This window comes from Phyllostomus hastatus, unplaced genomic scaffold (genome assembly GCF_019186645.2).
Source record: "Phyllostomus hastatus isolate PE091 unplaced genomic scaffold, TTU_PhHast_1.1 phas_contig_150, whole genome shotgun sequence".
Lineage (NCBI taxonomy): Eukaryota > Metazoa > Chordata > Mammalia > Chiroptera > Phyllostomidae > Phyllostomus > Phyllostomus hastatus.
In genome coordinates, this window is record NW_025333611.1 from 34271071 (window position 1) to 34284451 (window position 13381).

The 13381-nt window shown below is 53.5% G+C and overlaps 1 protein-coding gene across 2 annotated transcripts in view; it reads right to left on the bottom strand.

Annotated features, from left to right (window-relative positions):
- Positions 1-13381, bottom strand: part of SLC22A4 (solute carrier family 22 member 4) — a 43105-nt gene that overhangs the window by 16094 nt on the left and 13630 nt on the right. For both annotated transcript variants that reach the window (XM_045828989.1, XM_045828982.1), the window contains exons 2-4: positions 9550-9653; positions 8107-8261; positions 1814-1985 (exon numbers count right to left, since the gene is read on the bottom strand). In XM_045828989.1, coding sequence (XP_045684945.1) covers positions 1814-1985; positions 8107-8261; positions 9550-9653 — 431 coding nt within the window. The remainder of the gene's footprint in view (positions 1-1813; positions 1986-8106; positions 8262-9549; positions 9654-13381) is intronic.

The following is a 13381-nucleotide window of genomic DNA, read 5'->3' on the forward strand; positions in this document are numbered from 1 at the left end:
TGGTGCTGACCCGGGACAGTGTGTCCACAGCCAGGAGCACTCCCGGCCCAGCCATGTGCAGCAGAGAAAGAACTCTCCTTAGGGCAAGAGTGAAGCTGCTCCTCAGGGGATGGGCCTTCTTGGCTGGAAACTCAGGGGCTCACCCATTAGAGTTCATCCTTGCTGTGCTAGTTGGTCCCAAGGCAAACAGCCAAGGTCCACAAATTAAAATCCCAACTAATCTCTTCCAGTCAATTAGAACACTTCTCTCTCTCTCTCTCTCTCTCTCTCTCTCTCTCTCTCTCTCTCTCTCTCATAGAATTATATTACTATAAGTTTGATTAGAACATATTTTAGAAGTACTGGCCTCTTATGCCAAAAGGACAACTAGAGCCAGGGAACATCAATGACAAATCATTCATCTGAAGAGGCAGAAAATAACCTACGAATAATCTTATCTTGTGTCTTCAGAGACCCTTGGGTCACCAACACCATTTATACTAGATTCAGTCAGCCAGGACATTGTGGGGAGGGTGTGATGATGACGGTGAGGATGAGGAGGAGGATGACAGTGACTCTCATTCCAGAAAGCTCCCTGATCTTGTAGATCTGGGGCACCTGCTTCCCTTGGAGGCAGAGCTGTGTCAATATGGCATGCCCTCCTTCACCAGAAGCTTTCCTGACTCTCGGACCAGGTTCCAGAGGAAACCTCTGAATCTGAATCGTAGCTAATCTTTAACGCACTGTCTCTCAAATTCCAGGGCAGTAAGGAAAAAAAAGGGCTCCCTCCCCTTATACATATCCATGCCAAAAATGGACGCTGGTAAACCACAGCTGTCTTAGAGGTCGTTAAAGGACAGTAGCTTGGAGTGGTTCCAACCTCAGACATCTGGTCCAACAAGGCCAAGATGAACTACCTATCAGCCTCTATGGCTGCCTAACACTCACAGTAAGATAAGAACCTTCTAGGCCACTTCCCAGGCAGTGTGTCAAAAGGACAGAGCAACCATGAGTGTGGACCTGTGAGTTCCAAAAAATGATCCAAGAAATGTTCATTGTGTGTAAGCGGGTAGAGATCAAACAGTTCAGTAAAATCAGTCCCTGCTGGGAGATTTGATTTTGATATCATGAAAGCAAACCAAAAAGAATTAGAGAGAGAGAGAGAGCAAGCCAGAGCCAGTAATGGAAGAAATCCCCTTTCCTCTTGCTTAAATGTGAAAAACCAAAGAAATGGGGAATCCCCAAAAAGAGGGCACAGATGAGGCCTTATTGCCCTTTCCTTAATCTGTTCTGTCTCCTGAAATCTCCCACGTACCACAGTGCGTGGAACTGGGGTTGTGTCTGCGGTCTTTGGGGTTCCCATACTGATGTGTCCAAATTGGGTTGGAGGGTTGAGAGTGGAGAGAAAATTTCTATAACAACTCATTCAACAAAAGTAATTCTCTCATCCTTCCAGACAAAGCGGATAAACAGGCATACCTTAAATGCCTGAGGACAGAAACTATGTTAGTTCAGTCCCTAAGGAGAAAGAGATATCCTAGAGAGAAAAGTGTCAAAAGAGCAGGGGAATGCAGTTCAAAACAAAAAAACTTGGCAGGACCATCTCCACAAATGAAAACAACCACCGACAGCGACGAGAATGGGGAGAGCCTGGGGTGAGAGAGCTCCGGGCCTCCTGAGAAAGGTGCTTTATGGGACAGTGGAGAATTAAACCCCAGCACACAGGCCGGCCTCAGCCAGCTCCAGGGAGAGGGCACTCGGTCAGCCCCAGGCTCTGGGTCCCAGGCTGCGCTGGCCTGCAGCAGGGGGCTGTCTGGGGCGCAGCCACACTCACCACCACAGCGGGACGCACAGCACCCCCGGCACGGTCAGCGCCAGCAGCAGCATCCGCCAGTCTCTGATGAAGTAAGCAAACAGTGGCAACAGCATGTAGCCAAGTGCAAAAAATGTGCACACTCCTAACGTAGAGAATATAATACGCACTGACTTGCCAAGAATTTCTGTGCCTGTGCAAAACAAGGGAGGAATATTAGCATTTTAACTTACTTCAATATTGGCTTTTCACATCATTACCTGGCAGAGTTCAAACTGTAGTCACTCAGGAAGAGAAAAGGTGTTTGCCTCGTGACCTGGGGCAGGTGCAGTCAGGGCGGAGGAAGGTGGGAAGGGACTCAAGACTTAACACCTTATGGAAGGTAAGTTTTCATGAGATTTTAAAGGAGCTCTAGATTTTTTTCTTTAAAGATCATTTTATGACATGGAAATAGCAGCCCCACCCCAGGAAGTAACCTCTTTGGGGAATGCCACATTTCCAAAATCCGAGCCCCAGGGTGGGGGACAGAGAAGTGTTCCAGGAGACAGTGGAGGCTCTTCTGAGGGGCTCTGAGGGGTAACAGTGAATTAGCTTTCCCACGATTCTCTGCAGGACAGATACAGACCATGGCCTGTGGGGAAACAGTGGAGTGGTCACAATTACTGGGTGAGGCTAGGACACTCTTCCCTACCCTTGAGCCCTGGGATCCAGCCGGCTCTGCAGGTGCACAGAGCAGGCCCCAGGGCTCAGGGGTTGGATTCCCGTGAAGCCACATCGTGCCCAGGGATCCGCCCCAGGCAGACCTCAGCCATTCAGACCAAGAAAAGAAAGCAGTGTTCTGCTGGCCTGCTGGTGACAGCCCTGGAGCTGGCCACACACCCAGGGAACTCCACAGAGCTTTCCCAGAGACCACAAAGGCCCAAGACTGCTTGGGGTGCGGGGCCCTGTTTTGGGAAAGGACACTCAGGGGGTTGTGCGTCCTGCATTGCTCAGCGCCATGACGGTTGGGGCTCGGCACTGTTCTTCCAGAGAATCCAAGAACAAGCTCCTTCTGTTGTCACAGAGCTCCAGGCCCTTTCCACAGAGTCCATTGGTGGTCCCTGGAGGTGGAGACCTGGGCTATGGCAACCACTCCGCCTTTTGTTTGAGGTCTTGCCACCACGACAGAGAAGGAGCCCAGGGCATACAAAGCAGACCATTCAAACGCTATTCAGATTGGCTTTCAAGAGAGATTTTCTCAATCATGTTTATATGCCCTGGGCACAGGCTAAGGAATAGGGCTAATTCCAGAGAAGCAGTAAAATGACCACTTCGGCTGGTCTCCCATGCTCACCGCCTACCTGTTCCCATCCCCACCCGCCTCTTTGTCACTCAGTGAGACTGAGCCACGTGGCTCCCTCTGCAACAGCCATTTCTGAAACCAGACTGATTGAAGCTGCCAGTACTGAGTGCCTCTCCCATCCTAGACTGCGGACACGAGACCCCACTCCCCAGGGCATCTCTCAGCCTCTAAGTTCATTTCCAAGGATCAGGCCTGGCCTCTTTGAGGACCGTGAATGTTATTTCCAGGTTTTTCTTACCCGGTTAATGACCTTCCTACCTCTCCATAGGAAGACTGCCCCTGCCACGGTTTCTAGACACTTTGCCTGTAGCGGCTGCGATTTGGGGTTGGATGGGGGTGCTGTATTCCTAAAGAGAGACTCAGAATGAAGCGGCAGAGGGCTGGGTTGTAGAAAACAGAAAGCGCACAGGACCATGTGAGAACCTCGTAGAATTGTGAGGCCGAGGGAGCTCCCTCCTGGCCCCATGACCCTGATGAGAGAGAACAGTTATGCCGCTGGGTTCCTGGATAAGCTCCCTCTCTAGGGGCAGGCCCCGGGCCGGAACAGAGTTGTTCTCATTTGGCTGAGTAATCACTGGGGACAGGAGCTTCGTAAATCTAGCTCTCTGCCTCTCTGTGTGTGGAGCAGCATGGATGGCACGAACCTGAATAGTTCTTGTTAGCATGCCTTCCTGCTCTCTGACTTTGGATAATCACGTTCCTCAACCATCATCATCATCGTCATCATCACCATCATCTTCATAGCTAGCATATTTTTTTTGAGTAGGTCCTTTGTGCCAGGTCCAAGACTAAGGGTTTACCTATATTGTGTGTTTAAAACTGCGTAACAGTTATAGAAGAATATTGCTTCTATTTTATATGTAATCAGTTGATATTTAAAGAGATGGAACAAATTGCCTAAATTCATACTTAATAAATGGGGCGGCCAGGAGTGTACATTTGACCTGTGGGTAACGTCTAGAAAAAGTCACCTGGAGGCAAAGCCTTGGCCCCGTCATGCAGTCTTTCAACTGAGGTTCCAGTGGAGACACGTGTGGGAGATCGGTGAGGCTGTATGTATTATCCCTTTTCCAGGCATGAGGATTTGCATTTTCTTTGCCCGGGCTGCTCGTTGAACCAGCTGGAGACCCACCAGCCTGAGGAACGCTGAGAGAGGAGCCCGATTCCTGTGGACCTTCGCTGGCCCAAAGCTGCTGCAAGCTTCCCGAGTGGCTGGCTGGCCAGGCGACGGGTGCAGGGGGTGGGGCTCAGGCTGTGCTGGCTGGGGCTCCTGTCCTGGCCTCTTCTACACCCAAGGCTTTTGCTCCCAGGGCAAAGCCCAGTTGGCCTTAGTCTGGTTGGGCCTCTGAGAGTCCCTGGGGAGTAAAACTCTGACATCTAAGCCAAAGGAGCAAGTTCTGGCCAGAGTGTTTGCCCACTGCCTGTCACCACCAACTGAATCTGAGCGCTCCCCCCATGAGGGAGTGACTCAGAGAGGGCCAGGCTCACTCCCACACCGAGCAGGCCCCTCTGTGGTGGTCAGTCACGGGTGCGGTCAGGGGCCACCGAACCCATTCCACAGGGCGAGGAAACAACCCAGGTGTCCACCCGCTGCTGCGTGGATGGACAGGCTGTGGTATGTCCATACACTGGGAGGTTGATTCGAGCTACATCACAGACAGACCTTGAAAATATTCAGTGGAGGAAGTCAGTCACAAAGGCCTCATGTTGTGTGATTCCATTGATCAGGAATGTCCAGGACAGACAAACCCATAGAGACAGAAGGTACGTTAGTGGTTGCCAGGGCCGGGAAAGAGGGGATCAGGGAGTGTCTGCTGACAGGCCCGGGGCATCTTTTGGGAGCGAGGAAAACATTCTGGAGTTAAACAAGAGTGGATAGCTGTGCAACTTTGTGAGTGTGCCAATAACCATTGAATTTTAACCTTCAAAAGAGTGAGTATTATGATGTGGAAATTATATCTCAATTTGAAAACATTTAAAAAATATGTGACTGATAAAGGCTACATAATGAAGATAGTTCAATTTTAATTTTGCCTGAGTGTCTGGGTCGCCAGAGTCATCAAGGAGGATGCAATCCCCGCATACTTATCAGAAGGGAGGACACACCCGGACAGCAGGGGAAGCAGAGCTTTAAACAGTCCAGCACACTGGTGCCCGCGCTGCATAGGAGGCTGATGTCAGGAGCCCCGGGGGGTGACCAAGTCAATGAGTCAGTCAACACCGCAGGGAGTTGTGTGTGAAGTAAATGCAAACAGCTAGTTATGAGGGATGCTGCTGGCATTTTACCCAAAAGCCTGTGGACAGGCTGAAGGCCTTATTTCTGGGAAACAGCAGAAGATTGTGCTGCCTGCTGGAGTGCGGGGAGGGTCCGTGTCCTTGGTCCTGAGTGTCATGCCCTCCTAACCCAGAGGCCCTCAGGCAGTGCCCCCACTTCCAGGTGTGGCCACTCTCTGTCCCCGCGGGCAGCACTGCTCCCTCCATCCCTCTCCCGGTCTTCCAGGACTCTGGCAGTTTTGTTGAAAAGCAGAGCAAGGAGGGGACCCACTTTGGCACCACTTAGTGGAAGGGGTAAGCCAGTTTCCTGAATGACTGTGGAGACCCTTAAACCTGGGGGTCATCACTATACAGTCTTGCCAGCTCACCCCGAGAGCCAGAGGGCAAAGTGAAGGCCTGGACAGAACCTGGTGGCCCAGACCCCGGGCGTGGGATCCTTTAGTCAGAACCAGGAACTCACTGCATCGGCCCCCAAACGCCAGGGGGAGCTGCTGTGCTGCTACAGGGAATCATCCAGCCTCAGCCTTCCGTGCCGCTGGCCCATTGCCCCTCCGCTGCCCCAGTGCTGATGCAGGAGCCCAGCTGGTCCAGCGGGAGGGTGGTTTTAGTGACTCTCTTAAGAAGGTTTAGACCTCAGACTCCAAAAGAAAGGGTCCCCTACCAGGACACTGGGTCAGCAGCTTCCCTCAGAGCACAATGGAGTAAAACTACAGCCAAGGAGGCTTCCAGAGTACCCTACAGCAGCTCTGCCCCAAGCTGATGGGGTGCCTGCTGCGCCCAGCGCCCTGCTTAGCTTAAACATCTGGGCTCTGACTGATCTATGATCTTACTCCCCACCCTCCCGCTGCTCAGCACGGGCAGCAGGGTGGGGACTAGGTTGCAGTGTCAGGGACAGCTGGGCAGGACTTGCCTGCAGGGGGCTTAGGGTGGGCTGTCCTCATCCACTCTTACTGGGGAGGCTCCATGGCCCCGGAGGCACCCTGTGCCACTGGAAAGGCCGGTCTCAACACCACCGCCCAGCAGAACCTGAGGGACCCAGCACCTGCCCCACCTGGCTGCCAATCCACCAACTGGGCTTCCCGGCTTCAACACAGTTCTCTGCCTTCTACCTCGGACGGTCCTTTCCATCCCCTTAAAGGGGTGTGCTGGCCTCTGGCAGAGCCCTCTGTTTTGAGGGGCCTGTTTAGTCTCTGGTGAGTCTCTGGCCCAAGCAGAGCCATGCACTGAGTTTCAGGTACTGAGTTTCAGGCACCAAAAGGAAGACAGATTCTGGGGGATATAGACCATGGGAACGATAGGCTTTGCTGTGCCCCCAAATCCTGTGTCCTGGGGGCCAACAGGCATCAGGAGGTTGCAGCTTCTGCCCCAAATCCCTTCAGCCTCTCCAGGTTCCTGCACCACTGCCCTGAAGCTCTCTGGGTCCTCTACACAAATGACCTTCTTCACAGAGAACTTGCCCCTCCTTCCCCTACAGAGGCCCCTCCCACTGCAGCCTGTGGAGAGCAGCGCTATCTGCCAGGTCCACGTGGCTTCAGCTCGCTCTCCCACTCCTCTCTTCAGGCGCTGAGGCTGGGCCCGTGGCAAGGGGTTCTTCACAAATGATTAAAGGGGTGGAATTTGAATAATTCCCTCTTGGCAACCTGACAAAGGGTGTACACATCCTCAACTAAGAAAACACCGTATTTCCAGAGCCAGTGAGTCATCCAGACTTCTAGAGGTGATCAGAGTCATCTTACCAGATCCAGACTTGAGGTGAGAAGCCTCATTAGCCTTTCATTAAGGGAGCACTGCTAACAATGACGCTGTGACCATGTGGACAAACTGGGACAGCACTGAGCCCACGGGGATATATTATCACACAGACATTATGGGATTTGGGGTCTATTGTCCCAGAGGTGCCCTTCAATTCCCCTCCTCTCACCTGTTCAGAGAGAGCAGGCGGGCTCAGGGAGCACGCTGGGGACTCTTACTTCTGGGGACTCCCTGATCCACTTTCCTGGAGTTCACCTCCCTTCCCCCACGGAAAAGCTGGTGGGTCCCCCTCATGCAGCCTGCTGTTTCCAAAGCAAGGCTGCTGCCGGGAGACAGGACTCCTATCAGCAACTCGGCTGGTCCTGCACATGACTGATAGGCCCTCAGGGTGGGCTCTGACTCGGGGTGAGAGCAGATCTGCGCAGCGATGGCGGGCTGGCACTGAACTCCTGCCTGACACCTGCGTACCGGCCACACCAGCTCTCTGAAGCCCCTCCCTGGGCCCTGCACAGCTGGCGGGAACACTCTCCGGCCCTGTCTGAGGCAGATAATCTCGAGCTTTCACAGCTCAGCTCACACACATCCTTGGACCATCCCTCCCCGAAGACCCCCACTCACTGCCTCTGTCAAGCCCTGTGCTCCTGAAATGTGTCTCAGTTGTAACGTGGCTGGTTCCCACCACCACACTTCAGGACCCGGTGCAGAGCCAGTGCCCCGTGAGCATGTGCCTTGCCTGTGGCAGGATCAGTGAACCTGTGGCTACAGTTCCCCTCACCCCCCACGTGCCCAAGGCTGGTCAAATGTTGGAAGCACAGTTCACAGGTTGAGGTGCTTCCTTCTGTGCTGAGTAAAAGCACTCCCTGTGCCCCCTTCAGTGCCCCCCGTTCTTCCTGGGCCTCTCAGAGGGTTGGAAGGAGAAGTCCCAAGGATCAAAAGGCATTCCTACCTAGTATGAAGGCCACCACGTAATTGGAGATCTGGCCCATGCCGACGATGACAAATAATACAGTGAACATCTCCCAGTTGACGGAGAAAATCTGCAGGAAGCTGAAGCCAGTCTGCACGGCCATGGTGGCGAAGAGGACATTCTTCCTGCCAAACCTGCAGAGCACACACAGCACAGAGCATGGCACGCAGCAGTCACAGTACAGTGTGTGGCATGAGCCGGCCACAGCGGCACTGTGGACATGGCCGCGGTGCAGAGTCAAGCATCGCCTCAGACTTTATTTTCAGGGCTAAGACAGACTTTTCTCCCTGCCATTCTCATCTGCCCAGGTTCTTCCTTGGTGAGGCCTCAGGCATCCATGTGCCCTGGAGTTACCCCGAGATTCTAAGCCTCCCGTGGGAGCACCATATCTCAAAAGCACAGAGCAGGGGGCACGTGGAAATCTCTTTAGAACGGGCCACAGGCAGAAGCTGTCGCCACATTTCTGGAAGGCAAATGCAATGCAAAGGGCAGGCCCATTTGATAGCAGCAGTGTGGGAATTCTGCCAGTCCAGCACAAGACTCCCTCCGTGGCCATGGTCTTCAACCCTGGCTGACTTGGACTCACCTTCAAAATCACTGCTGCTCGCACCCGCCTCCCGAGATCCCAATTGTCTGGGATGCAGTTTGGACATTGGGATTTAAACAGTTTTTCCAGGTGAGTCTAATGTGCAACCAATATCGCAAACCACTGCCCTATGGAATGTGTATCTTCCAGCAATATCCATCAGTGACCCTGTAGTTGGCTTAAGTCGCAATTTCACCTTCTGATAGTGACCGATGGGCGGAAGGGAGCACAGGTGTGAGCAGTCTCCCGCCCCATTTTCCAAACTCAGGTCTCAGGTTGTTGAGCTTGGGGTCCCACTGGGCTTGGTAACTGGGGGAGGGAACTCCACTCCTCTGGGAAGTCTCCTCCAGCCCTGGCATTTAGCACTCCCACCTTCTCATTCTGGTCCCCACAAAACACCCAGGGGCCAGTGGGGCACTTCTCCCAGAGCCCTGCTGCCGCCTCCTCCAGACTGTGGGCTCTGGGTCCCCCGGACCCTGCTCTGTGGCCCCTCCGTACCGGTCAGGGGCCTGACCCACAGCTGAGGTGGGTGCACAGTTAGCAAGTGGTGCTTGCTGTCTGGCCCCAGTTGGCTGATGGCTGCTTGTGGACGGATCACGTCACCCAAGATGGGGTGGGGTGGAGGCAGTGGTGACAGCAGCATGCCTTTTCTGAGGGGTTTGGTGATAGGACGACTCCATTTTCCGGTGGGTTCCGGAAAGGGGCTGAGGGCAGGAAGAAAGGACACATCATGGTTCCTCCTGTCACTGACTCGTGGCCCGAGGGGCCTCCCTTTCTCTGGAGAAGAAAGGGAGAAGGAGCCCTCTTGCACCTTTCCTCCCTCCCAGCCTCCTTACCTGTCTGATAGCTGCCCAGACACGAAGGAGCCCAGGAGCACGCCCACGAAGAACAGGGAGGAGGTGAGGGGCGTCTTCCAGTCTTCTTCACACACCAGGTTCCACTGTCAGGGAACACAGCATGACACGTGAGCCCAGCTCCCCGACAGGCCCAGCCCCAGCCCCAGGGAGTGTGAGGAGTGGCCAGGGCAGGCTCACCTTTGCTCAAAGGGCACACACCTCACAGCCCCGGGGGTGGACTGCTGACTGCCTCTTCCTGGGGCAGCCACTCTCCTCCCTGAAACACCCCTTCCCCTTCTGAGAGGGAGGGTGACGCCTGTGGCTCCGCTCACTTCGAACAGCGAGAAGTGAGCTGAGGCCCAGGCTGCGATGGGATGGGTGGCCCTCGGCTGCAAAGCAGCATGAAGCAGAGGTGGCATGTCTGCTTCAGAAGGCGTCAGAGGTGTCACAAACTCCTGAGGGGCCAGGCGGGGGCAAGGTCACTTGGTCCAGGTATAAAAGTTTCCTCTGCTTTGTTGAAAAGGGCACGTGATCTCAGTGGGGTCTGTGGTTTTGTGCTCTAAGTAGACTCCACTGGAGAACCTGCTGCTCCCTGGTCCATTCACACCAGAATCCAAGCTTGGGGCCCCATCCAGGGCACCATCCAGGACGCCACTGAGCTGCGGTAACTTATCTCCCATCTACACTCCTCCACCCTCCTTCCCAGAAGGGTAGGCCCTCCCATTGCCCAAGGCACACAGGCTGCTGTAGTCCTAATAAGAACCTACTGGTTGCTCCATAAAATGAGGCTTTCTACCAGGCTTCCATTTCCCCCCAGTTCTTAAATCAATTTAGCAAAATCTCAAAGGAGGTTGCAAAAATTTCAACATATTCAATGAACTTCTATTTATTTTTAAAAAGATTTTATTTATTTATTTTTAGAAAGAGGGGAAGGGAAAGAGTAAGAGAGGCAGAGAAACATCAATGTGTGGTTGCCTCTTATGCGCCCCCTACTGGAGACCTGGCCTACAACTCAGGCATGTGCCCTGACAGGGAATCGAACTGGTGACCCTTTGGTTCACAGGCCTGCACTCAATCCACTGAGCCACACTAGCCAAGGCTATTTTTTTAAAGATTTTATTTATTTATTTTTAGAGAGGGAAGGGAGGGAGATAGAGAGAGAGAAGGAAACATCAATGTGCGGTTGCTGGGGGTCATGGCCTGCAACCCAGGCATGTACCCTGACTGGGAATCGAACCTGCAACACTTTGGTTCGCAGCCCGCGCTCAATCCACTGAGCTACGCCAGCCAGGCCAAGGCTATTTTTTAAAAAAATAAACAAATGCCAATGAGTATGGGTCAGGAGGTTGTTGAGTGTGGCCAGATAACTGGTTCAGAGGAAAAGACTCCCTGCCACCCACCCCCACGTCCCATCCCAGCTCCACTCAGTGATGGTGCTACTTCCAGGGTGTTTGCAAGGCAATTCAGTTCTTAATCCTCACAACTTCCCTGAAACAGATTTTTTTTTAAATCCTGAGGATATCTTTATGGACAAGAGAGAGAGAGAGAGACATCAATATAACAGAGAAAACATTGATTGGTTGCCTCCTATACATGCCCTGACTGGGGATCAAACCCTCAACCTTGTGGTACATGGGATGATGCTGTAACCAGCTGAGCTGCCCAGTCAGGGCTGAAACAGACTTAAACATGAATTCACATATTTCCATCATACCTCGTTCTGCAGCAGAGAGAGGTATGTGTGAGGATGCGTGGAAGAGGAAGGTGTGAAACGAAAAGCCAAGGGAACTGGGGCAGACGGAAAGCACAGGGGAGGAGGGCCCACACAACAACCAGGCGGAGGGGCAGCTGGCCACCAGCTGTCCTGCCCTGGACCGCAGTGTACAGTGAACTCATTCTGCAGAAGCTCAGTGTTCCTCAGAACCGAGACCTGGAGAAGCCCCTCCTAGACACTTTCTTCCACGGAGGGGTTGCTGTGATGTTGAAGCCAAAGTCCTTGAGGACACCCCTGTCCTAAATAAAGACAGCAGCCAGATTCCTGAGGCGGCCTCTCCTGGTGCCGCTGGTGCTGGCCACAGGCGGGATGTCCAGGCACAGCTGTGCAGAAGAAAACCAATGTGGCCCAGGAACTGGGCTCTCCACCCTTCAGGCACAACCCGAGGAGAACTCGGAGACCCTGCTCGGAGTAGAGTTGCGTCACCCAGGGACCCCTGAATGGGGCTCAGGGAAAGGTCACAAACCCTCCAGAACTGTGTGGCAAGATTCATGGGCCTGGCCAGCCTAGGGATTGGGAAAGGTAAATAGGACGTGCGCCTGAATAAATGGCCACCCACTTCCCAAACTCACTGGCCAGTGTCAGAAAAGGCTTGGGATTTGTTCCAACACAGCGAGATGAGCAATGGAGACTCCAGAGCCTCCTGATGTGGACTGTGACCCATTTTGCAGAGGAGTAAACTGAAGTTCTGAGACTGGGGCTTGTTGGGAGCCATAGCAAGTAAAAGGGCATGCAAGTTACCAGCTCAGGTCTCTGAACTCAAACTTGTAGACGTCTCCAGCTTCGGACATGAACTCCAAAGGCCAGACAAAATGAACTTACTAAATTCCTTTCCCTACACTTTGTCAAGGTGTGTGACTGCAAGACGAGGGGTAGGAGGCCTCCACCAGAGCCTCCAGCTCCAACGGAGCCCAGATCTCAAGCTCGGCAGAAGTATCCGAGGGTCCATTATCGATCTTCACCATTCCGTCTGCTGTAAAGCAGAAAAGCTCCTCCAAAGATAATGTGGTCTCTCTCCTTCATGGTTTTTTGAACTTTTTCTGTCAGAACCCTGCCTTAGAGGAGAACAGATAAGAGGTAAAGACAGAAAGAAAAGAGGAAGGCCGTCAAGTGTGGTGCTGGGCATTGCATGAACAAAGGTCACCTGCAGGACTGGCCATGTAATTTGTAGGTGGCATGCAAAAGTGAAAAGTCAGCAACCCTCTTGTTCAAAAATTAAGAATTTCAAGACATCGCTATCAGGACATTAAAAGCAGGCATGGGCCCTGTGTGACTGCACAGGTTGCTTGCCCGTGAAGTCTGCTCAAGCAGTGGCTCGGGCTTGATCCCTTTGGGGACTGGAGTGGGGACAGCGTCCTGAGCTGGGGTGCTGGGAAGGGTGAGGTGTGGGCCAGCTCACCATCGTTCTCTCTCTGGAGGCCGTGTAGCCCTGGCTCGAGGTCCTCCTCCCTCTGGGAAGAACAGCTCAAGAAGCCTTGTCAACGGCACGTTTCACAGGAGGCGACCGTATGTAGTGTGTGCATGGCAGCCACCTGCCCAGACCCCTGCAGGCTGCCCTCGCCCTTCAGAGGTCCCATTCCTGCCTGCCTGCAGGGGAAGCCAGCTGGACCTCATGGCTCCCCGTGGTTTGCTCCAGGGCCAGGTCCTCTCCTGGGGAGTTGCTGTGCCCAAGGAGTCTTTTTAGAAAGCTGTGAAGGGCCTGGTAATAGGACACAGGATTGGCAAACAAAGTTCCAGCTGGGGCCGGCAGAGCCACAGTCTAGTAAATCAGCTGTCAGTCTGAAGAGGGGCCTCCTTCTCCATGGGGCTATCCTTGGGGAGTCCAGGTCCTGCCTGTCCACAGCCCCTTGGGATCTGAGGGGTGTGTCTTGGGGGCCCAAGGACAGGGCCTCAAGGAAGTCTCTGTGTTTAAGAGTGACCTGACAGGCTCAGTGGGAGACAGTCTTCCCCTTGATGGAACAGCTCTGAGCCCGGGGTCTCTGTGCACATGTGCGCTATACACGCAGGCACACATCTACACGGCCAGCTCAGAGGCTGATGGGTGGCCCGGTGAGTAGC